This window comes from Podarcis liolepis (genome assembly GCF_965112155.1).
Source record: "Podarcis liolepis genome assembly, chromosome: 13".
Classification (NCBI taxonomy): Eukaryota; Metazoa; Chordata; class Lepidosauria; order Squamata; family Lacertidae; genus Podarcis; species Podarcis liolepis.
This window is the reverse complement of record NC_139573.1, coordinates 33088421-33108178: the sequence shown is the minus strand read 5'-3', so window position 1 is coordinate 33108178 and position 19758 is coordinate 33088421. Positions and strand designations below refer to the sequence as shown.

The 19758-nt window shown below is 47.4% G+C and overlaps 1 protein-coding gene across 2 annotated transcripts in view; it reads left to right on the top strand.

Annotated features, from left to right (window-relative positions):
• Positions 1-7254: 7254 nt before the first annotated feature.
• The window catches only part of ARHGAP23 (Rho GTPase activating protein 23), a 171602-nt gene continuing 159098 nt past the window's right edge, over positions 7255-19758 (top strand). Inside the window, exon 1 of one of the 2 annotated variants that reach the window (XM_083469401.1) lies at positions 7255-7278. In XM_083469401.1, the coding sequence (XP_083325527.1) occupies positions 7270-7278 (9 nt within the window). In that variant the 5' untranslated portion in view covers positions 7255-7269. Of the gene's footprint in view, positions 7279-7655; positions 7872-19758 lie in introns of those variants that run through there. The other variant, XM_083469399.1, reaches the window with a different exon arrangement.

The following is a 19758-nucleotide window of genomic DNA, read 5'->3' as shown; positions in this document are numbered from 1 at the left end:
AGAGAGGAATTATGAATCTAATAGGAGCCTTGGTGGATAACATCAAAGGCATGTTTCGTTCAACATCCCTGATCTCACAAGAACCAACCATGTGCTTATGGGAAGCCAGCAAGCAGAAATGAGCATTATAGCCGTAGCTTGCTTGTGGTTCCCAGTAATTCAGTATTCAGTATTCAGGGGATACTGCCTCTGGACTAGCAGTCATTGATATACTTATCTCTCTGATCCCCTTTTGAAGTTGCAGACATTGCCATGTATTAGTGCAAAGAAGGGCTTCCTTCTGTCTGCCCTGAATCTCCCACCAATCTGCTTTATTGGTTGACTCCAATATACTTCTAGTATGAGATGGAGAAAAACTTCCGTCTATACAGTTTCTCGACACTATGCATCATTTTATTTTTTACTTTTAAAATATTTTTATTACATTTTCTGTTTTACAATTTAAAGTACTCATTTTTACATCCTTAAAATAATAACTTCCCTTCTTCTCTTTCCATGGTTCATTTTACATATTATAAATCCCTGCATATTTTACAGAAACTGTACCATTCAGTATTCCATTATTACATCCATCATAACTTATTTACACTGTTTAATTTATCTTAATGCTGGCAGGGTTTTCAGCTGTGCAGAGTTTTTTCTCATGTACAGTGGTACCTCTGGTTACGAACTTACAGTAATTCGTTCTGGAGGTCTGTTCTTAACCTGAAACCGTTCTTAACATGAGGCGCGCTTTCGCTAATGGGGCCTCCCATTGCCAGCGCGCGACTTCCACTCACATCCTGGGGCAAAGTTCGCAACAAGGGGCATCTACTTCCGGGTTAGTGGAGCTTGTTACCCAAAGCATTCATAAGGAGGAGGTTCCACTGTATTCAATAAACATATTCCAATCTTCTCTAAACATATGTTCTTCTTGTTCTCTTATTCTATATGTTAAGTCTGCAAGCTGCGCATATTCTGTCAACTTAAATTGCCACTCTTCTTTGGTTGGGTCCTCTCTCGTTTTCCATTTTGGGGCTAATAAAACATGGGCTGCAGTAGTAGCATACATAAACAACCTTTTTTGACACCTGGGATTTCAGTCTGAATTATCCCCAACAGAAAGGACTCTGGGTTTTTTTGGGAAAGTACTTTTAAACATTTTTTTCAATTCATTATGGATCATTTCCCAATACTCTTTTACCCTTTTACAAGTCCACCAAATATGGAGGAAGGTTCCCTCAACCTCTTTGCATCTCCAGTCAGTATGCATCAATTTATACCCCTCTATGACCCTCCACCCCTTATTTGTCATTATTTTGTAAACTAAAAAGCCCCAAACGTCGTAACTTTTATTCATAGGGGACTTGCTCCATCCACTTTTCCAGCTCTACAATATCCTTTTTCGCAGTGAGAATGGATCGCAAATGAGTATATAATGGGTATACCCCATGAAATCCACATGCTAGTTGTGGTTGCGGCCACCAGACTTGCTCTCACACATGCATATCACACTCAGCCCACGTGCTAATTGTGCACACACAAAGGCACACAGCCCACTTTATGACTCACCCCCACCACCACTCTGTCACACGTCACTCATCCCCATTACAGTGATTGGCTAACAGGAGAGGTTTAAACTTCTCTATTGCTCCCAGGTAAATTTGCATTGAAAGCAGTGCGAAAATAGCCCAGAGAGAACTACTAACGGTTGAAGCATTGTATATTCTGCATTCAAAAAAATATATAAAGAAAAGACAAATTTCATGACCTATTTGCATTTCCCCCCTAGCAACAGACTTGTGGCAACAGAGCAGAGCAAAAGCAGCTGGTCTTCTGAAACCAAAGAGGACCATTATTGACTAGTCAGAATGCTTAGAAGCGCCATTAGAGGGCAGGCTTCAAATTTTTGGCTTTAATGGTTGCTCCAGCTTCTGAAATTGATCTAAAGAAAAATCCAATTAATTGTCCTGAAAAGAAAGGTTAGCTTTTTCATCTTCATTACTGTCTTTCATTTCAGCATTCTTGACATCCCATTTAGGGTGCTTTTGCAAGCATACAATGCTTATTAATGGTAATTAATTTGCAATGCAAGTACTTTGCAGCCTTTTAGCTACAAAGACCCTGAAATGGCTCCCTGAGGGTGATTCAATATTATTTCTTGTTTTACAGGTGGCCACTCTTCCGTTCTCTTACAATACAGGTCCTGGTGCCTGGCAAGTCCTGCTGGAGGCAGGCTCTGCTTATTTAGTCGAGTGGGGAAAGCGTTCTGTAGATATTCGGAGGCATTTATGTTAGGAACACAGGAAGCTTCCTTATACTGAGTCAGACCATTGGTCTATCTAGCTGAGTGTTGCCTGCACTGATTGGCAGCAGTTCTTTAGGGCAGGCTTCCTCAAACTCAGCCCTCCAGATGTTTTCAGACTACAATTCCCATCATCCCTGACCACTGGTCCTGCTAGCTAGGGATCATGGGAGTTGTAGGCCAAAAACATCTGGAGGGCCGAGGTTGAGGAAGCCTGATCTAGGGTTTCAGGCAGGAGTCCATCACAGCCCTACCTGTAGATGCTGGCTTTTGAACCTGTTACCTTCTGCATGAAACGTAGGTACTCTACTACTGAGCTATGGCCATTTCTGATTCTGTGGGTCTTTGAGGAAGGGGCTCTTGGGGGCCTTCCTAGTCCCGCTTTGGTGGAGGAAGCAAAAAAGGACAAAGAATTGTACCAATCTAAATTATATCCACCATGTAATTTATAGAAATCAATTATTAATCCTGCCTAACTTTGTGGGAGATTAGCAGCCAAACCTAAGAAATGCATATTCTTGCTAGTTAGCATGAGAAGGGGTTAAGTCAACAGAGCTGTATTGCTGATAGCCAGAAACTCAAGACCATAGAAATACAATTGGTAGAGAGGACTCTGTGTGATGTCATTTCCCTTCAGGAAAGGAAGGCGCATATAGAACTTGTTCCTTTCTCTCTCTCCCCCTTTGACTAGTGCTAAATGCAGACATGCCTTTGCTTGCTCCTGCTTCAGGCAGTTATACTGTAAATAGAAGTATCTTGCCTGCATAGGTTTTACTGCTGCCATTGTTGCGGACCAATGCCTGATAATAAAAGTAAATCTTATTTTTAAGCTTACTTTACAAGTTGTTGCCTGATTCTTTGTTAAGCTGGCTTTCCCCTTCTTGCCCCGCTTACTTTGTAGTTGGACTTGCTCAAAAGGAGCCTATGCAGCCTAATTTCTATGCCTTTAATTTTGCTGCCGAGGATTGGATTTTGAAACTCTGTTCGACCCATACACAGGGGTGCCTGGAAGGATAAATTAATATATCCTCTCCTATATGTTAAAACCCATCCTACAAATTTAAGTCCATTCATTTCGGTGGGTCTGCTCTTGAATATGACGTCATCAGGAGTAACCCCATGTCTGTGATCATGCGCAAAGTTTTTTTCCCTTTCTGCAGCATATCTGCAGCTAGCCTCAACACTGACATGAAAGCATGCGTTACTATACATGAAAAGCACATGGCTTCCCACAAATAATCACGGGAACTGTAGTTTACCCATCACAGAGCCTCCAGCACCTTTTAGCAAACTACATTCCCATAATTCTTTGGGGGAAACCATCTGCTTTAAATGTATACTGTGTAGTACGCAGTCATTGAGGCGGCATTCAGTCACATATCAGAACATTCTGGCTGTGCAATTATAGTTGATTTGACGCTCTAGTGCAACAAACCTGCTCAAAAAACCTGGACCTTTTGTGATAAGGAGAGTGGAAATGCGTTGCAAAACGTGTGATAATAAATTGCTTGATGGCATGTCATCTAGCTTTCCTGCAAACCAATGTTCAGTAAGCAGGTCATCAGGGAGTAACCCAACATCTGACCTTCCCACTAACTTTGTGTAAATGAATCAGGATGAATGCTTAATTTGTTCAAAGACATATGTGTGTGTTTTTAATTTTTATTTTTAAAAGGATGACTGCTTGATAAACAAGTCGACTGGAAGAAACCTGACGCTCTAGCTGGTAAGTGTAATTAGGACTGCAACTTATGGCTGCAGATATAAGGCCCACTGAATTCAATGGGGCTTCTGTCTGAGGAGATCTGGGCTGGACTGTAATGCAACTTTAGTGGATCAAAAGAATTAGATAGGGATAGAGTGTCAGTTGATCAAACGGAGCATTCCTACCTGTAGTTTGCAGCAGCTATGTTGATAAGGAAAGATTAGCAAAATACCCCAGGGTATATCTGCAAATAAACAAAGCGGCTTTAAATATTGCATTTAGACTATGAGTACACTTTGTGGTCCTGAAGAGACTTCACATTTGCCCCATAGAGTATTGAATACATGCTGAAGCTAGTTCAAATTAGTGCAAGGAAAGCTAGTGTGGTTTAGCCTCTACTTAATGAAGCTTCAGTCAGAGAGGATAATTTAATTCAAATCCTCCAGGGCCACAATTTGCTGCGTAGACTGTCCCTTCTTTAAAATGTCCACTGCCCTGTGAAGCTGTGGAAACCATCCCATCTTGTGTGCGCATGGTTGTGCTTGTTATAAGGTTACGGTTGTGCATTGAAGAAGACACCAGGGTGTTGTTGGGGGCAACAATGTCTTAATGTAATTTCATGGGTAGCCATCCTGATGGCCTCTAGAAGTTGTTATTGGACTACGTCTCCCTTCATCCCTGACCACAGCATCTAGAGGGCACCAGGTTGGCATCTCATGGCTCATTTGAATCCCAACATATCGTTCTTCAACCTTGCAGTTGGAGTCCAACTGTTGGACTACAACTTCCATCACCCTTGGCCATTGAGTAAGCTGCCTGGGGTTGATGGGAGTTGTAGTCCAACAACATGGTTGAAGAACACTGAGCTGCAGGTGTATTGTAAGAACGCTGGGGGTATTCTGGGAGGGGTTCAGGTATTTCCTTTGTAAGGTGTTTGTTCTACATGAGACATTGCAGGCTTTTGTGACTGCTGCTTCTACTGGAGTGGGAGATCAATGTGCAGATTGCTTTACTGCATAGGAGTGGGGGCTAGCTGGTTGTTTTTTTGCCCGGGGGGGGGTGTGCCATTGAGGCTCCCAGCCTCTCTTTCTCTCTGTGTGTGTGTACACAAATGTGCGTGGGTGGGCTGCCAAACTGGGTCTTTGAGCCAGGTGAAATAAAGCCTAGTTTTGCCCCTGCCAAACACTGGGTTGTATCTGATGTTAGTCCAACACAGAGTACACTCATTGAAATGAATGAATCAAACTTGGTTGGAGGCAACCTTGCCCTTTATTTCTAATAATACCAGCTCACCAGCATCATAGGGCTGAATGGACATGTCAGCAAATCTTGAACCTTACACACCTTTCATCTGAATCTGGCTTGAGGAAAAACAAAGGAAGAAGCATCTATTATCCATCCTGAAAGAGCAGTTGCCTTGTCTTACCCTCAGACAGATCTGCAAAAAATGGGAAGCACAGTCTCACTGAGAGTAGTATCACTGCTGGAGTGTTGGGCTGGGCCCACAAAGACCTGGGTTCAAAGTCCAGCTGCTCCGTTAAGCTTACAGGGTGGCCTTGGCTGAGTTCTACCTCACAGGATTGTTGTGAGGATAAAGGGGTGGGGAGGAACCACCTGAGGGAGCGTCTCCACCCCCACCGTCCAGCCCGGGCACCAAGCTTCTCCTCCGAGGGTCTTCTGGCGGTTCCCTCACTGCGAGAAGTGAAGTGACAGGCAACCAGGCAGAGGGCCTTCTTGGTAGCGGATGTCAAGGAAATAAACAACTATTTGACTTATAGAAGACATCTGAAGGCAGTCCTGTTTAGGGAAGTTTTTAATGTTTGACGTTTTATCGTATTTTTAATACTCTCTTGGGAGCCACGTAGAGTGGCTGGGGAAACCCAGCCAGATGGGCAGGGTATAAATAAAACGAGGATGATAATAATAATGTACACTACCCTTGAGGTCCTGGAAAGAAAGATGGGGTACAACTTGTCTGGGGAAGGGGGGAATCAGGTGGTGACCACACCAGGGGCAGACTTTGGTCATTTCATAATATGCAAGGCTAGAATTGGGTACCCCAAATGACTCTTCTCAGTTATAAAGGTAAGGTAAAGGGACCCCTGCCCATTAGGTCCAGTTGTGGCCGACTCTGGAGTTGTGGCACTCATCTTGCTTTATTGGCCGAGGGAGCCGGCATACAGTTTCCAGGTCATGACTAAGCCGCTTCTGGCGAACCAAAGTAGTGCATGGAAACGCTGTTTACCTTCCCGCCAGAGCAGTACCTATTTATCTACTTGCACTTTGAGGTGCTTTAGAACTGCTAGGTTGGCAGGAGCAGGGACCGAGCAACGGGAGCTCACCCCATTGCGGGGATTTGAACCGCCGACCTTCTGATCGGCAAGTCCTAGTCTCTGTGGTTTAACCCACAGTTCCACCCTTCTTCTCAGTTATGGATCCTGTCAATTGTGTGCCCCCTTGGCTCGATGCCCTGTGAGGGCGAACTGTGTGGCAGCACCCTAAATCTGGTGCTGAGGACACTAAACTTGCGTGGAGACAACCGGAAGCAAGGACGTTGTATTGGGAAAGCATACCTATGGAGGTGATATTCCAACTCCCCCATTTCCAAGCTACCAAGAAAGCAGCATAGACCATAACCGTGCCACCCTGATTTGTAAATACGCCTTCCATCAGGAAAAGCAGCTCCCGCCTGTTTCTCAGTTTGGACGTGTGTGATACATTACTGAGAAAGGGCTACAGCTCAGCGGTAGAACACCTGCTTTGCACGCACGTTTAATCCGCAGCATCCCAAGCAGGGCCGGGAGACAGAGACCCGTGCCTGAAGCCCGTGACTGCTGCTGCTTCCAGTCAGTGCAGAGAATACTGAGAAACCCAGTGGTCTGACTCAGTATAAGGCAGCTTCCTATGTTCAAGGGTGGCCAAGAGAAGGCCTCTTAGCGTGCATTTGGTTCCCCCCAAGATTTGCAAAAGGGGCATGTGTTGATCTTTCTCTCGATTCCTGGGGGGTTGCGGGGCGCGCGTGGATTGAATGCAATCTTTGTTTGGGGTTGCCAAAGACGAGGTCTCAGGAGAGCCTATGTAGGGGGTAGTGGTGGGGTGTGTGTGTGTGTGTGCGGTCGTTGCATTTGGCGAGCGGGCTCTCTGGAAGCGCTGCTTGCTTGCATCTGTATGGAACGGGGGAAGACAACAGCTTCACGGGTTGCTACTACAGGAGGGGCTGGGCGGCGTCTTGGAAGACCATGCGTTTTCTCTTCCGCTTTGCAAAAGATGTGGGGCAGCGATGACTGAGGTGGGGATGGGGCTTTATTGCATCAGTCTTTATTGCATGGGGGGATGTTTATTTTTTTTTGTACTACCCCCCCCCCTTTGTAGGTTCTTAATGAATGGGTTGATGTTGATAATAGCAGCTTTACGGGTTGCTAAGGGAGGGGCAGCAGTCCAACAGACCTGGCGTTCCCCTCGGTAGATTTGCAAAAGGTGGGGTGGGATAGAGGGAGAATTGCATCAGGCAAGCAGACGGCGGAGCTGGGGTGGGAGGGGGCGCTGCCTGTCTTTCCCCTCCCTCAGCCGGTCTCTCTCTCTCTCCCCCCCCCCAACCCCATTCCCCAGCGTGCAAAAGAGACAGGAGCCTCCTCACATGACCCTCTCCCGGCTGCGTCTTTGGATGGCTGCAAGTGGGGAATGGGCAGGGAGGGGCCACGGCGTGGAGACAGACAGACCGAGAGACAGGCGGCCACAAGGGGGAGGACCGCGCGCTCTGCAGCTGCGCCCGCCGCTACCGGCGCCGCTTCCCGGGGCTTCTCCTCCTCCTCCTCCTCCTCTCCCCCATGGGTCGCCCCGGCGCCGCCCTTTGGAGACCGTGAGGGGTCCAGCATGGAAGAGGTAAGCGGGGCCGGGCGGCAGGCGGCTCTGCCGGGGGTGGGGGGCGGAGGATCGGAGCTGGCGGCAGGGCGTGGTGCTCGCTTGGATCTTTCCGATGCTGGGGGGCTGGGGCTGTATTTGCGTAGGACGTGGAGTGGGGGGGGGGTCAGTTGTAAAAAGGACCGCGGGGTGGGGTGCCTGACTTTTCCTGGGTGGGGGAGGTGAGGGTTTGAGAGAAGCATTGCAACTCCGGGAGTAACGCGTGGGGCAGGAGGAGAGGAGGGTGTAGGGGGGATGCTGGTTGTAGGGCGTGGGGGGGGGGCTGGCGCTTGGCGCGGCGGTGGGGTTTTAAACAGGGAGGGAGCCGCGCGTTAAGGTGCGAGGGAGAGAGCGCGCGCGGGGGGGGGGGGAGGATGCGCCCGCGTTTGGGGCTCCGGGAGAAGCTTTGGCTCGGGGTTTTGGGGCATTCCGTGGGGCCGGGCTGAGGCTGGCGGTGTGGCGTGGGTTGCAAAAATAAAATAAAAAATAAAAAAAATATAAAAAGTGGATGCGAAGAGTGTGCTCAATTCTGGCAGAACCCGAGGTCTGGGTCTGGTTGGGATACAGGGCAAAAAGAGGGAGGGGGAGATTTAATTTTCTAGCGGGGTCTGATTTTTCATTTTCTGGGGTTGGGCTGTTCCCAAGGGCAAAGTATCTTTGGCTGTTTTTGTTTTGTTTTGGGGAGAGAGAGAGAGAGAAATATCGTGGCGCCTTCTGAGAGAGATTGTCACACGTTTATTCTGGCGTCGCCTCGTGTAGGCTGGCATCCACTTTGCCAGGAGAGTACGAGGATCGTGTGGGGCTTGGGGGCTTATTCAGGGGCAGGGTTGTCTGTGCAGTAGGTGAAAGGCAGAGGTCCGTGGGGGCCGCCGTCGCCAAGGGAAGGAGCAAGGAGTTGGAGGAGGCAATGGATCTGTGTGAACGATTTGGGGTTTCGCAGCAACCCTGGGAGGGTCTGTGGGGTGCTGAGAGTCAGGCAGTGCCAGCGGGTTAAGAGGTAGGATACTTGGGGTGGGACATGTGTGTGAGTTGCACAATATGGGGTGCAGTGCATGTCTGTGTAGAGACAGTGGGCAGGTGATCAAGAGTCTGTGGTGTTGAGCGTGGGGCTGGTGCAGAAGGTTGGGGTACACAGAGCTTGTGTGCAAAATCACAGAAATTTGGCGAGTGGCAGAATTATTTGGGACATAAGGTGCTTTATGTGGGGCTGGCGATTGCCCTGAGGGTTACAGTGTAGGGTCTGGATATTGGGAGTCCAGCAGGTGCTTTGACAGGTGGAACTAGCAGGTATAATTGGGAAAGCTGCAGGTCAGTGCCCAGCTAGCTCAGTATGACTGCCAGTGGCTCTCCAGAGAGTCAGACAGGGAATATTTCCCAGACTTGTGTTAAGATGCCAGCGAGTGAACCTGTGACCTTCTGGATGCTCTGTTACTGAGCTATGGACCTCCCTTTTATTGTAATGGAATGACATTTTTTAATCCCCAGACCAGCATTATACAATCTGATTCCCTTTATATGTTTTTGACTACAAGCCCCATCATCCCTGCTGATGGAGCTGATGAGATTAGTAGTACAAAAACATCCGGAGGGTAGTAGGTTGAAGAAGACCAATTTTTACAAAATATATGTACTGTAGTACAGTTGGCTGCCTGGGGCCACAGGATTCACCATAGACCGGATGGCACCCTATGCAAATACTGACCTGTGTATCTATCTTTTTCTGGCTCTCAGTGCCTCCACCACCATCCTTCATGTTTATACCTATTTAGGACCTTTGGTTTTGGTGCATGAAGAATCGGTCTGTCTGGTTTCCCTTTCAAGTCTGGAAAATTCCTAGTCTGGACAATTCCTACTCTCTTTATCAGTTTCCACAATGCCCTTTCAAAGTGCTAAGTGTGATCAGTTCTCATTGGCCTGTTTTCCCCACCCTGTTGCCCCTAAATGTGTTTCTGGTCTTCTGTGAACCTTAAGGTCCCCCTGAGAACTTGCTAATGCCTCCCATTTGTGTGTGGATGGCCCTGTTTTGGATTCTGACTTGGAGAATGAGTTTGTTATTAGGACATGCTGTATAGGATTAAGGCTTGATATTCATTTACTTGAAATGGGTCCCTAAAGTGTGGCTGCTGGCTCCCATTTCAGTCTTTCAAATGGCCTGCTACACATCCTTCTTAATTGTGCATTCGTGATGACTTGTGCTCATGATGGTACCCAGGGCATTTATTTGTGATCTCACTTTCCGTGGTGCCTGCAGAGGTTTCAGGTTGGGTATTTATTTCCAATTAGTCCGGTAACTTTCCGCTGAAATCTGTACCCATCACAAATGTTCCAGGGTTCTTTTGTGTCTGACCTTTGTCACACTGTAGTGCAAGAGTGCCTCTCCAGACAGCAAACACAGGGAAGCATTGCAGAACTACTAATAAAATGGAACGATGTGTGGATTGTCCAGTATAAATCTACCTCAAATGCACTGTTGTTGCATGAATGACATGCTGTGGAATTCATCTGCAAAAAGGCCGACCAGTTTGGAAGCACCCAAAGTTGCAGATTACTCACTTGCTGAAATTTGTTGAGTGAAGTTCTTTAATTCTCCCTTCTCCGCTCTAGGATGGATCCTTGAACAGGCCCACACCTTGGTGGCAGTGCTGGAAATTCAGATACAAAACCTAATTGCAAAACTTAGGTTACAGTGACCACAATGGAATGTCTTAAGTGCCTTTTTTGCAGTGGAGTTTATTTCAGATCCTTCTCTTAAGTGACATTTTGCTCTCCCCAGTTGCCATCTGGGCATCCAGAGATCTCCACATGGTTGCAATTGGTCCTGCACTAGCTGCAAAATGTGCCTGGCGCCTGGCTAATTTCTAACACTGCTCAGTGGTGGGCTCCCTGCCAATCACCTGACCCTTTTCTTCACTGTTGCTGTCCACCCACCATCCCTCTTCAAGCACATATCGAAGGAGGAGGCGGTGGCACTGTTGCTGCTTGCCTCCCTTCTCCCTTTCGGATAGTGGTGGAGACTGGTTCCAGATTGGGGGTGGAGGCAATCTGCCCAAGGGCAGCTTGACTGACAGCCCCGCAAAACCTAAGTCCCATATTGCATCTCATCACCTGGGAGAGGAATAAGATGGTTGCAGATCAGCTGTGGTGATCCATCCCCCTTCCCTGTTGAGGGCTACATTGACTCAGAGATGATATATCAAAGGCGGGGTGCTTGCGGTGGGTGGGGTTAGGGTACTTCCTGCTCCATCCTTCGGCCTGGTATCCCATTAGCTCCAGGAACGGAGCATCTTGCCTCCTGGGGAGAACATTGCCGGTCCAAAAAGCAGATAAAAACAATTGTAAACTCTAATGAAGTTATGCCACCAGCTGGCTTGGATGCTCCCTGCAAATGCTGATACACCACCCAGTCTGTTTTGGTCCATTCCCATTTATGTTCTCCTTGCCCCTCCTGTCTGCTTTCTCTCTGTCCCTCCACCCAGAGGTTAGGTCCCCCCCAACTTAAGGTAAAAGGATAAAGGGACCCCTGACCATTAGGTCCAATTGTAACCGACTCTGGGGTTGCGGCGCTCATCTTGCTTTATTGGCCGAGGGAGCTGGCATACAGCTTCCAGGTCATGTGGCCAGCATGACTAAGCCACTTCTGGCGAACCATAGCAGCGCACGGAAACGCCGTTTACCTTCCCGCCGGAGCGGTACCTACCGTATTTTTCGCCCTATAGGACGCACTTTTCCCCCTCCAAAAATGAAGGGGAAATGTGTGTGCGTCCTATGGGGCGAATGCAGGCTTTCGCTGAAGCCTGGAGAGCGAGAGGGGTCGGTGCACACCAGGCTTCAGGAGAGCCGCACCGCCAGCCCCACAAGCTCGGGGGACAGCAGGGAGGCGCAGTGCGCCTTTCCCGCTGTCCCCCGACTTGGTTAGAAGGCTGGCGGGGGGGGGGGAGAAGCCTGCTCCTCCCCGTCGCCAGCCCCGCAAACTCGGGGGACAGCGGGAGGCGCAGCGTGCCTTTCCCGCTGTCCCCCAACTTGGTTAGAAGGCTGGCGGAGGGCTTCCCCCTCCTCCAGCCCCGCAAGCTCCCAGAGCGATGCCAATGGCTCTGGGTCCCGTTCCGGGGGCTGGGGGAGGGGGAAGCTCTGCTTTCCCCGCCCCCAGCCCCACAAGCTCCCAGAGCGATGCGAAAGCCGCATGCAGCTTCGGCATCACTCTGGGTCCTGTTCTGGGGGCTGGCGTTGGGGGAAATAATTCCCCCCCCTTTATCCCCCCCCCCAAAGCTAGGTGCGTCCTATGGGCCGGTGCGTCCTATAGGGCGAAAAATACAGTATTTATCTACTTGTAATTTTACGGTCTTTCGAACTGCTAGGTTGGCAAGAGCAGGGACCGAGCAATGGGAGCTCACCCCGTCGCGGGGATTCGAACCACCGACCTTCTGATCAGCAAGCCCTAGGCTCTGTGGTTTAACCCACAGTGCCACCCACGTCCCTTCTGCATCTTGTGCACACGAGGGACACTTGAAAAGAAGTGAATATGGTCTAGGCATTATATAGGGCAGCTTCATATGGGGTTGAGTGAAGGGCCTGGTTTTCTAAAAGGTCTGTAGGCAGAGCAGCCATCTTCCAGGTCCAGGAACACCATTGGGCAGAGAATGTATTCCTTTCTTTGAAGTCCTTTGTGGCTCACTGGGTCGTACTAAGACGTGGCATTTTCCATTATTCCGAGCATTTTGCATATATTGCCACAGCGACCCTTGCAACAGTCCTGTAGGAGAGCCTGGTGTTCTGTTGGAGCGGAGGCTGATGGATAGGGGCTCCCATAAGGCCAGCTATGTAGTGTTTTTGAGGCTTGAGATGAGGCTGGAACTGGCCCCTCTCCCAGATCATAGCTTGTTCTCGTAGCCACAAGATGACCCCAGCTATTACCACAAATCACGTATAATGGTTTCTCTCCTGATCTCTGGGAACTTTGCTTCCCTGCCTCCCCTCCTTCCATGCTTAGTTAGTTAGTTTATTAAATGTATATCCTGCCTTTTCCAGAAACTGTTCAAGGTGGCTAATGTTCTGGTAATGGTGCAATGCCCGGTGCAGTGATAGAAAGAAAACCCTTTTGTCCAAACATTAAAATTTCATAAAACCCTAGGAAGAATAATTAGACCAGCTCTAAAAATTACACCAACTCGCTGCCCTTAAAAGCTTACGTGAATAAAAACACCCTGTAGCGGTAAGGAGGGGATGTTTGTGGTTTGCCTGGTGCGCGGAGGGGAGTACACTTTGCGCATGCTCAGTGGAAATGCATTCCCGCTGCCAATTCGGCAGAGAGCGGCGTGTTCTGTATCCCAGCTGCTAATGCATTATATGAGAGATAATATGTAATTATATATTGGAGAGCGGCTGACTCTGTATCAGCTTCTGAAACAGATGCCAGGGCCCAATGGCACTGAGCTCATTCTCCAGGGCGGCATCTGATGTCGAAATGCACACTTCCTTGTCAAAGCTTCCTTGCAGATAATAATAATAATAATAATAATAATAATAATAATAATAATAATAATTTATTATGTATGCCCTGCCCATCTGGCTGGGTTTCCCTAGCCACTCTGGGCAGCTTCCAGCAAAGATTAAAAATACATAAAATGTCACACATTAAAAACTTCCCTGAACAGGGCTGCCTTCAGAAGTCTTTGACATCGGATGTTTAGCTCTTTGACATCTGATGGGAGGGCATTCCACAGGGCATGTGCCACTACCAAGAAGGCCCTCTGCCTGGTTCCCTGTAGCTTTGCTTCTCGCAGTGAGGGAACCGCCAGAAGGCCCTTGGCACTGGACCTCAGCATCCGGGCAGAATGATGGGGGTGGAGATGCTCCTTCAGGTATACTGGGCCAAGGCCGTTTAGGGCTTTAAAGGTCAACACCAACACTTTGAATTGTGCTCGGAAACGTACTGGGAGCCAATGTAGGTCTTTCAAGACCGGTGTTATGTGATCTCGGCGGCCGTCACCAGTCTAGCTGCCGCATTCTGGATTAGTTGTAGTTTCCGAGTCACCTTCAAAGGTAGCCCCACGTAGAGCGCATTGCAGTAGTCCAAGCGGGAGATAACTAGAGCATGCACCACTCTGGCGAGACAGTCGTGGGCAGGTAGGGCCTCAGCCTGCATACCAGATGGAGCTGGTAGACAGCTGCCCTGGATACAGAATGTGTGCTGCTGTGTGAGCCACTACGTCAAACCCTGTCTGTACTTTTTTTTTGGGGGGGGGGGTAAAAAAGAGATTCTGGGACTCTTGTCTCTCTTGGCATCTAAAGCCCCCACTCCAAAGAACTTGAGTGTACCCTTCATAGAGCTTCAATTCCCAACACCCTTAAAAAACTATTTTCCAGGTTTCTTTGGAGGAAGTCATGAGATGGGATAGCTCAATCAATAGAGCACAATACTCTTAATCTCGAGGGTTGTGGGGGATATTTCTTATCCTCATCTCCTGTCCCATCTCCCTTGAAAAGATTATTCTGTCTCCTGTTTATATTTCATAGACAATTTAGGGGTAGGGATCCTCAGACAATTACAGTGGTGCCTCGGAAGTCGAACGGAATCCCTTCCGGAAGTCCGTTCGATTTCCAAAGCCAAGGTGCGGCTTCCGATTGGCTGCAGGAGCTTCCTGCAGCTAATCGGCAGCCGTGGAAGCCGTGTTGGACATTCAGGTTCCAAAGAATGTTCACAAACCAGAAAACTCACTTCCAGGTTTACGGCGTTTGGGAGCCAAAATGTTTGACTCGCAAAGTGTTCAGGATCCATATAGGTAAGTGTGTGTGTGTGTGTGTGAGAGAGAGAGAGAGAGAGAGAGAACGAGAACTTCAACCCACAGACCATATCAACAGTAAAATACAAAAGCAAAAAGGAATTGCAAATTTTGAAATAAAAAATGTAATGCTGTGCCGTGTGTGTACAAAGTTGCGTATATTTCCTTATTTCACAAACTTTACACTGCTTCCGCTCATCCTGGGGAGAGAGCTACTCCCTCTGTAACCACTGGAAATCCTGCTCGGCCTCCCCGCTTCTCTGCACATACACTTCCGAATGCTTCTGGAGGCATTTCTCAGCTACTTCCAACCCTTTCTAGCCATGAGGACCAGACAAACTTAAAAAAACAAATAAAACAAAAACTGCTGAAATCTAGGGGACGCAGATTTTTATTGTGCCTGATAAGCTCTGGTGTTGGAGCTGTCATAGAACATTCACAGCTCTACATAAAACTATAAACTCAAGGTGATAGTTCTCATGTAACCATCGTTATCAAAGGAGAACGTTTGGAGGGGAAAATGTTTGTTGGAATGTGGGTGGCCGAACTGTACATCAGTGTGAGTTCATATCGCATTCTGCACATGCTTACAGGTGCTCCATTTCCTTTCTTCTCCAAAGGGAGATCTAATGAACAGGAGTTGTGATTCCTTCCCCCTTCTTGTAGTAGTAGTAGTAGTAGTAGTAGTAGTAATAATAATAAATAATAATTTATTATTTATACCCCGCCCATTTGGCTGAGTTTCCCCAGCCACTCTGGGCTGTATTGCTCTTCTGGGCTTTTTCTGATAGACCAATAAAGTATGGTCAGTTCTTTTGTTAAGACCCTTTGTTAGAAGACCCTTTGGGTGCGCTTGTGCCCATGAGCTTATTGTGATTTTGGAAGAGGTTTGCTGCAGAAAGGAACTCCAGAGTTGCACAGGTGTGCCCGTTGACCTTCTCATATAACAAATACTGCTGCTTTAAATTATTCTGAACAAAAAGAAGGGGACGTTGCTACGTCTCCTGATTAAAGGAACAGCTCCTAATCAAGCTAGGTTTAATCTCTGCAATGAGGCATCGTTGCTCCCACTTCTCTATTACCTTGGCACCTAATCCCTGATTTGTTGAGAACTGATACACAGGTCTGAGCAAAATATGTTTTGCTCGTGTTCAAGGACACCATTATTATTTTCAGATTCTCCTAAGGCGTTAAATAATGGATTTGGAGACTTAGGCTGTGTGCACGCTGCGCCATCAAAGTACACCTGAGGCACATTCTATCCCTCAAAGAACTCTGGGCACTCTAGTTTGTCAAGGTGTTGCTGGGAATTTCAACTCTGTAAACAGGCAGTGGTTTTCAACCAGTGTGCCGTGGCACCCTGGAGTGCCTTGAATGATGGTCAGGGGTGCCGCAGGCAACGCTGGCCTCTGTCCCTCTTTCCTTCCTCTGATTCCCTCTCACGTCTCTGCCTCCCAAAGGGCTTGCACAGCTGTTTGTTGCAGCTGCTCCGGCTACAAGGTCCCCAGGTAAATGATGCCTCTGGGGCTGGTCAGGAGGTGCTGGTTGTCAGGAGCTGAGGCGGCCTTGGAGCAAGCAAGCAAGGGAGCCCAGCCAGCCAGTTTGCCAGTGCTTGCTGTTGGGAATAGATAGACAAGTCCCAGGCCCTTGTGGGGCAGTGTGAAGAGGCACCTCTCTTTGGGGAAGGGAGGGCAGCTCAGAGACCAGCGGTGGCAACAGCAGCTGCCCAAGGACTCCCAAGGAGAGGGGAGACGAGAGGAGGCTGAGGGAACCCTCCACAAGGGAGGGTGTTCGAAAAGGGGTGAGAGGCTGCCAGCTCTGTAGGCAAGGGGTGACATTAACTGGGCTCCTGAGCCCCACAGGGATGTCGCAGAAAGGATGTAGTTGGTCAAGGGAGCTGTGGACTCAAAAAGGTTGAAAACCTCTGCTGTACTCCAAAAATAACAGATTGGCAAATCAAATTACAGGAATTGGTGGAGACGGCTCAACTGACTAGTAAACTAAGAGCAAAAATTTGCGGAAAAATGGGATGTTTATAGAAGATATGTTCAAAAATACAATAATAGTTTTGACTCTGTGCTAGCATTCGAGTGATAAAGGAACTAAAAGGAGGCGGACAACAATTAAGGATTTATTTTGTTTTTAGAATGTATTGGAAAATTTATATAGAAAGGTTTATTGTTTTGTGTACATTCGATTGTAAGATAAAATATATGCAAAGGGACTTGCCAGGAAGTCAAAGTTGAAGAAAAGATTTTGGAAGATAAAAGGGGAAAAATATTTACTTTCATTATTATCATTTTGTGTGCAGGTGTGTGTGGGGGGGTGTCTGCACATATGTGTGTTTTTGTATGGAATGTTTGGGAGGAAATAAGACGGTAAATAACAAATAACAAACTAAATATTGATGTATGTAATTTTTATTTCTTAATTATATTTAGTGGTAGTATGGCTGTATTGTGTTTTGTAACATAAAATCATTCAATAAAAATTATTTTAAAAAAGAAAGAAAAGAAAACCTGCTGTAAGGGAACAAGCACTGAGCCAATAATTATATGAGGGGAAGAATATGCCTCAGAAGGTATAGTGTAAACACAGCCTATGGCTGCGATCCTAACCTCACTTAGCCTGGGGTTAATAGAACTTGCTCCTGAGAACGTACTGGATTTAATAGCATTTGGTCCTGAGTAGACGTGATTCGGCTTGCAGCCTGAGCTTGACTGGACTCGGAGCCTGGGCTCTGCTTTCATCTCAAGAAGCATATGCTCTCACTCTCCTGTGTTCTTCCCTTATTATTGAAGGCCTGATTAATCTTGATGTCCCTGGAGATGCTGTGGGCGTGGTTTGCAGGATCTGCTGCTGTCTGCAGCTGCTCCTCCTCCTCTGGCTTTCAGGCAAACAATTCCTGCATTCCTGCATTTTTCCTCCCTCCTACTCCAAACTCCCTGGATTGGATATTTATTGTCTTCATCCTAGCTGGCCAGCACTCTCTCTCGTCTCTCAGCTGCATGTAGCGCAGCTCCCCTGCAACCCCAGTGTATACTTTAATCCCTGTGCTTTTCCTCCTTTTCCTGGCATCCTTCGCTGCAACTTGCCCTATTTTGAACACTGTTTGCTGCAGTTTTAGGCAGGGGTGGAAAACGGACCAGCGCATCAGTGACTAGGATCCATTTTCCAGATTTTTCCACCGTATGGTCTTTGCTCGTTTGCTTCTGCTCTTATGCATATTATTCCTGCTGTTATTTAACCTCAAGGTTTCAGAATTGGGGACGTTGTAGAAATACCTATTCTCCTGGGTGATGTTTTTTATATTTCCTAGGTCTGAGAACTATTGTAGAAATGAACTGACACCTATTCTCCTGGGTGATTTTTTTAAAATATTTCCTAGGTCTGAGAACTAGGAGTGTTGGTCTTTGGCTGCAGAAGGGAGTAGGGGCATGTGGCCTTTCCAATGAGCAGGCAGCACATCTGGATCGGAGAAGCCCAATATATTTTATCTCCCTCTACCTATTTTATCCTCATAGCAACTCATGAGGTGGTTTAGGCTAAGAGACACTGACTGACCCAAGGTCACCTTGATGAGCTTCAATGGCTGCATTGGGATTTGAAGACTCGTCTCCCAGGTCCCAGTCAAACATTCTAACCACTACACCACACTGCCTCTCATAGAAGTACTAGGAGCGTGGCTTCCACTGGCTGCTCAACAGAGCAGTCTCTTCTGTGACAGTCCTGATGTGGACTTGGGAACTGCCTTTCCCTGAGACTCTGCAGATATTATTATTATTATTATTATTATTATTATTATTATTATTATTATTATTGGAATAGTGCAGGAGAAGGAGGAGGGGACAGAGGGTGCAGAAAGGCGCTCTTCTCATGGAACGAGGTGTGGAGAAGGCAACTGCATGGGACACAGCTATGGGCAGCCTGAGGAAGGGCCATTCACCTTTGGGCCTGCCCATAAAAAGCAAGTCTAGGGTGCCAGACGAGGGCAGTGTCCTCTGTTTCCAGGAACTCTTCTTGTTATGAGACTTTTGTGGGTGAGCTGAGTTGGTTTGGATCCTGGGTGATAACCCAGAGGCGGAGAGGGAGGGTGTGTCAGAAGGAAAATGAATTGATACTGATTTATATAAATCAGTAACTTGGTATTAATGTGACATTATTATATGCAACTGTGTATTTTTGCAATATTTTGTTTGTTGTCTGTTGTTGCTTCAGTTTTCTGTATGTTGTTTAGAGATATTTTAAATATTAAGCAGTACGTATAGAAATTAAACGAAGGGCTTGTCCATACTTTTGCTTTTCCCGTGCCTAGAAAGCACAGGTCTGAGCGGTTTTCCATTTGCCCTGCCGCTTTCCCTGAGAAAACCTGCTCTTTAATGCAGAATCGGCACAAACGTCAATCCAGGGAAAACCCAGTTGCCGTTTGGTCTGATTCAGTGCTAAAGAGCAGGTTTTTCTCTTAACTTTAATGGAGAGCTCAGTTGGTAGACAGAGCATAAGACTCTTAATCTCAAGGTCGTGGGTTTGAGCCCCATGTTGGGTAAAAGATTCCTGCATTGCAAGGGGGCTGGGCTAGATGACTCTTGTCCAGGCATAGGCAAACTCGGCCCTCCAGATGTTTTGGGACTACAACTCCCACCATCCCTAGCTAACAGGACCAGTGGTCAGGGATGATGGGGACTGTAGTCTCAAAACATCTGGAGGGCCGAGTTTGCCTATGCCTGCTCTTGTCCATTACAACTCTACAGTTTTATGATTCTGTTATTCTAAGTCTGGATGAGCCCTCAATCTCTAGATAGTTACATCAAGCAGTGCTGGTTGGACAGCTCTTATGGGCTTCATTAGACATCTTGTTAGATTATATTTGTTTTGGAGGGATGGGGAATCTGTGCCCCCCAGGTGCTGATGGACTACGTCGCATAATCCCTGGCCATTGAGCATGCTGGCTGAAACGGATGGGAAGTAAGAGTCCCAGCAGTATGTAGGTTCCCCATTCTTCCTGTATTGTATTGGTTTAAACTAAGGAAGTCATCTCATCTTGGAGCACCTGTTTTTAAAGCTTCTGCATGGTTGGAATGTAGCCAATG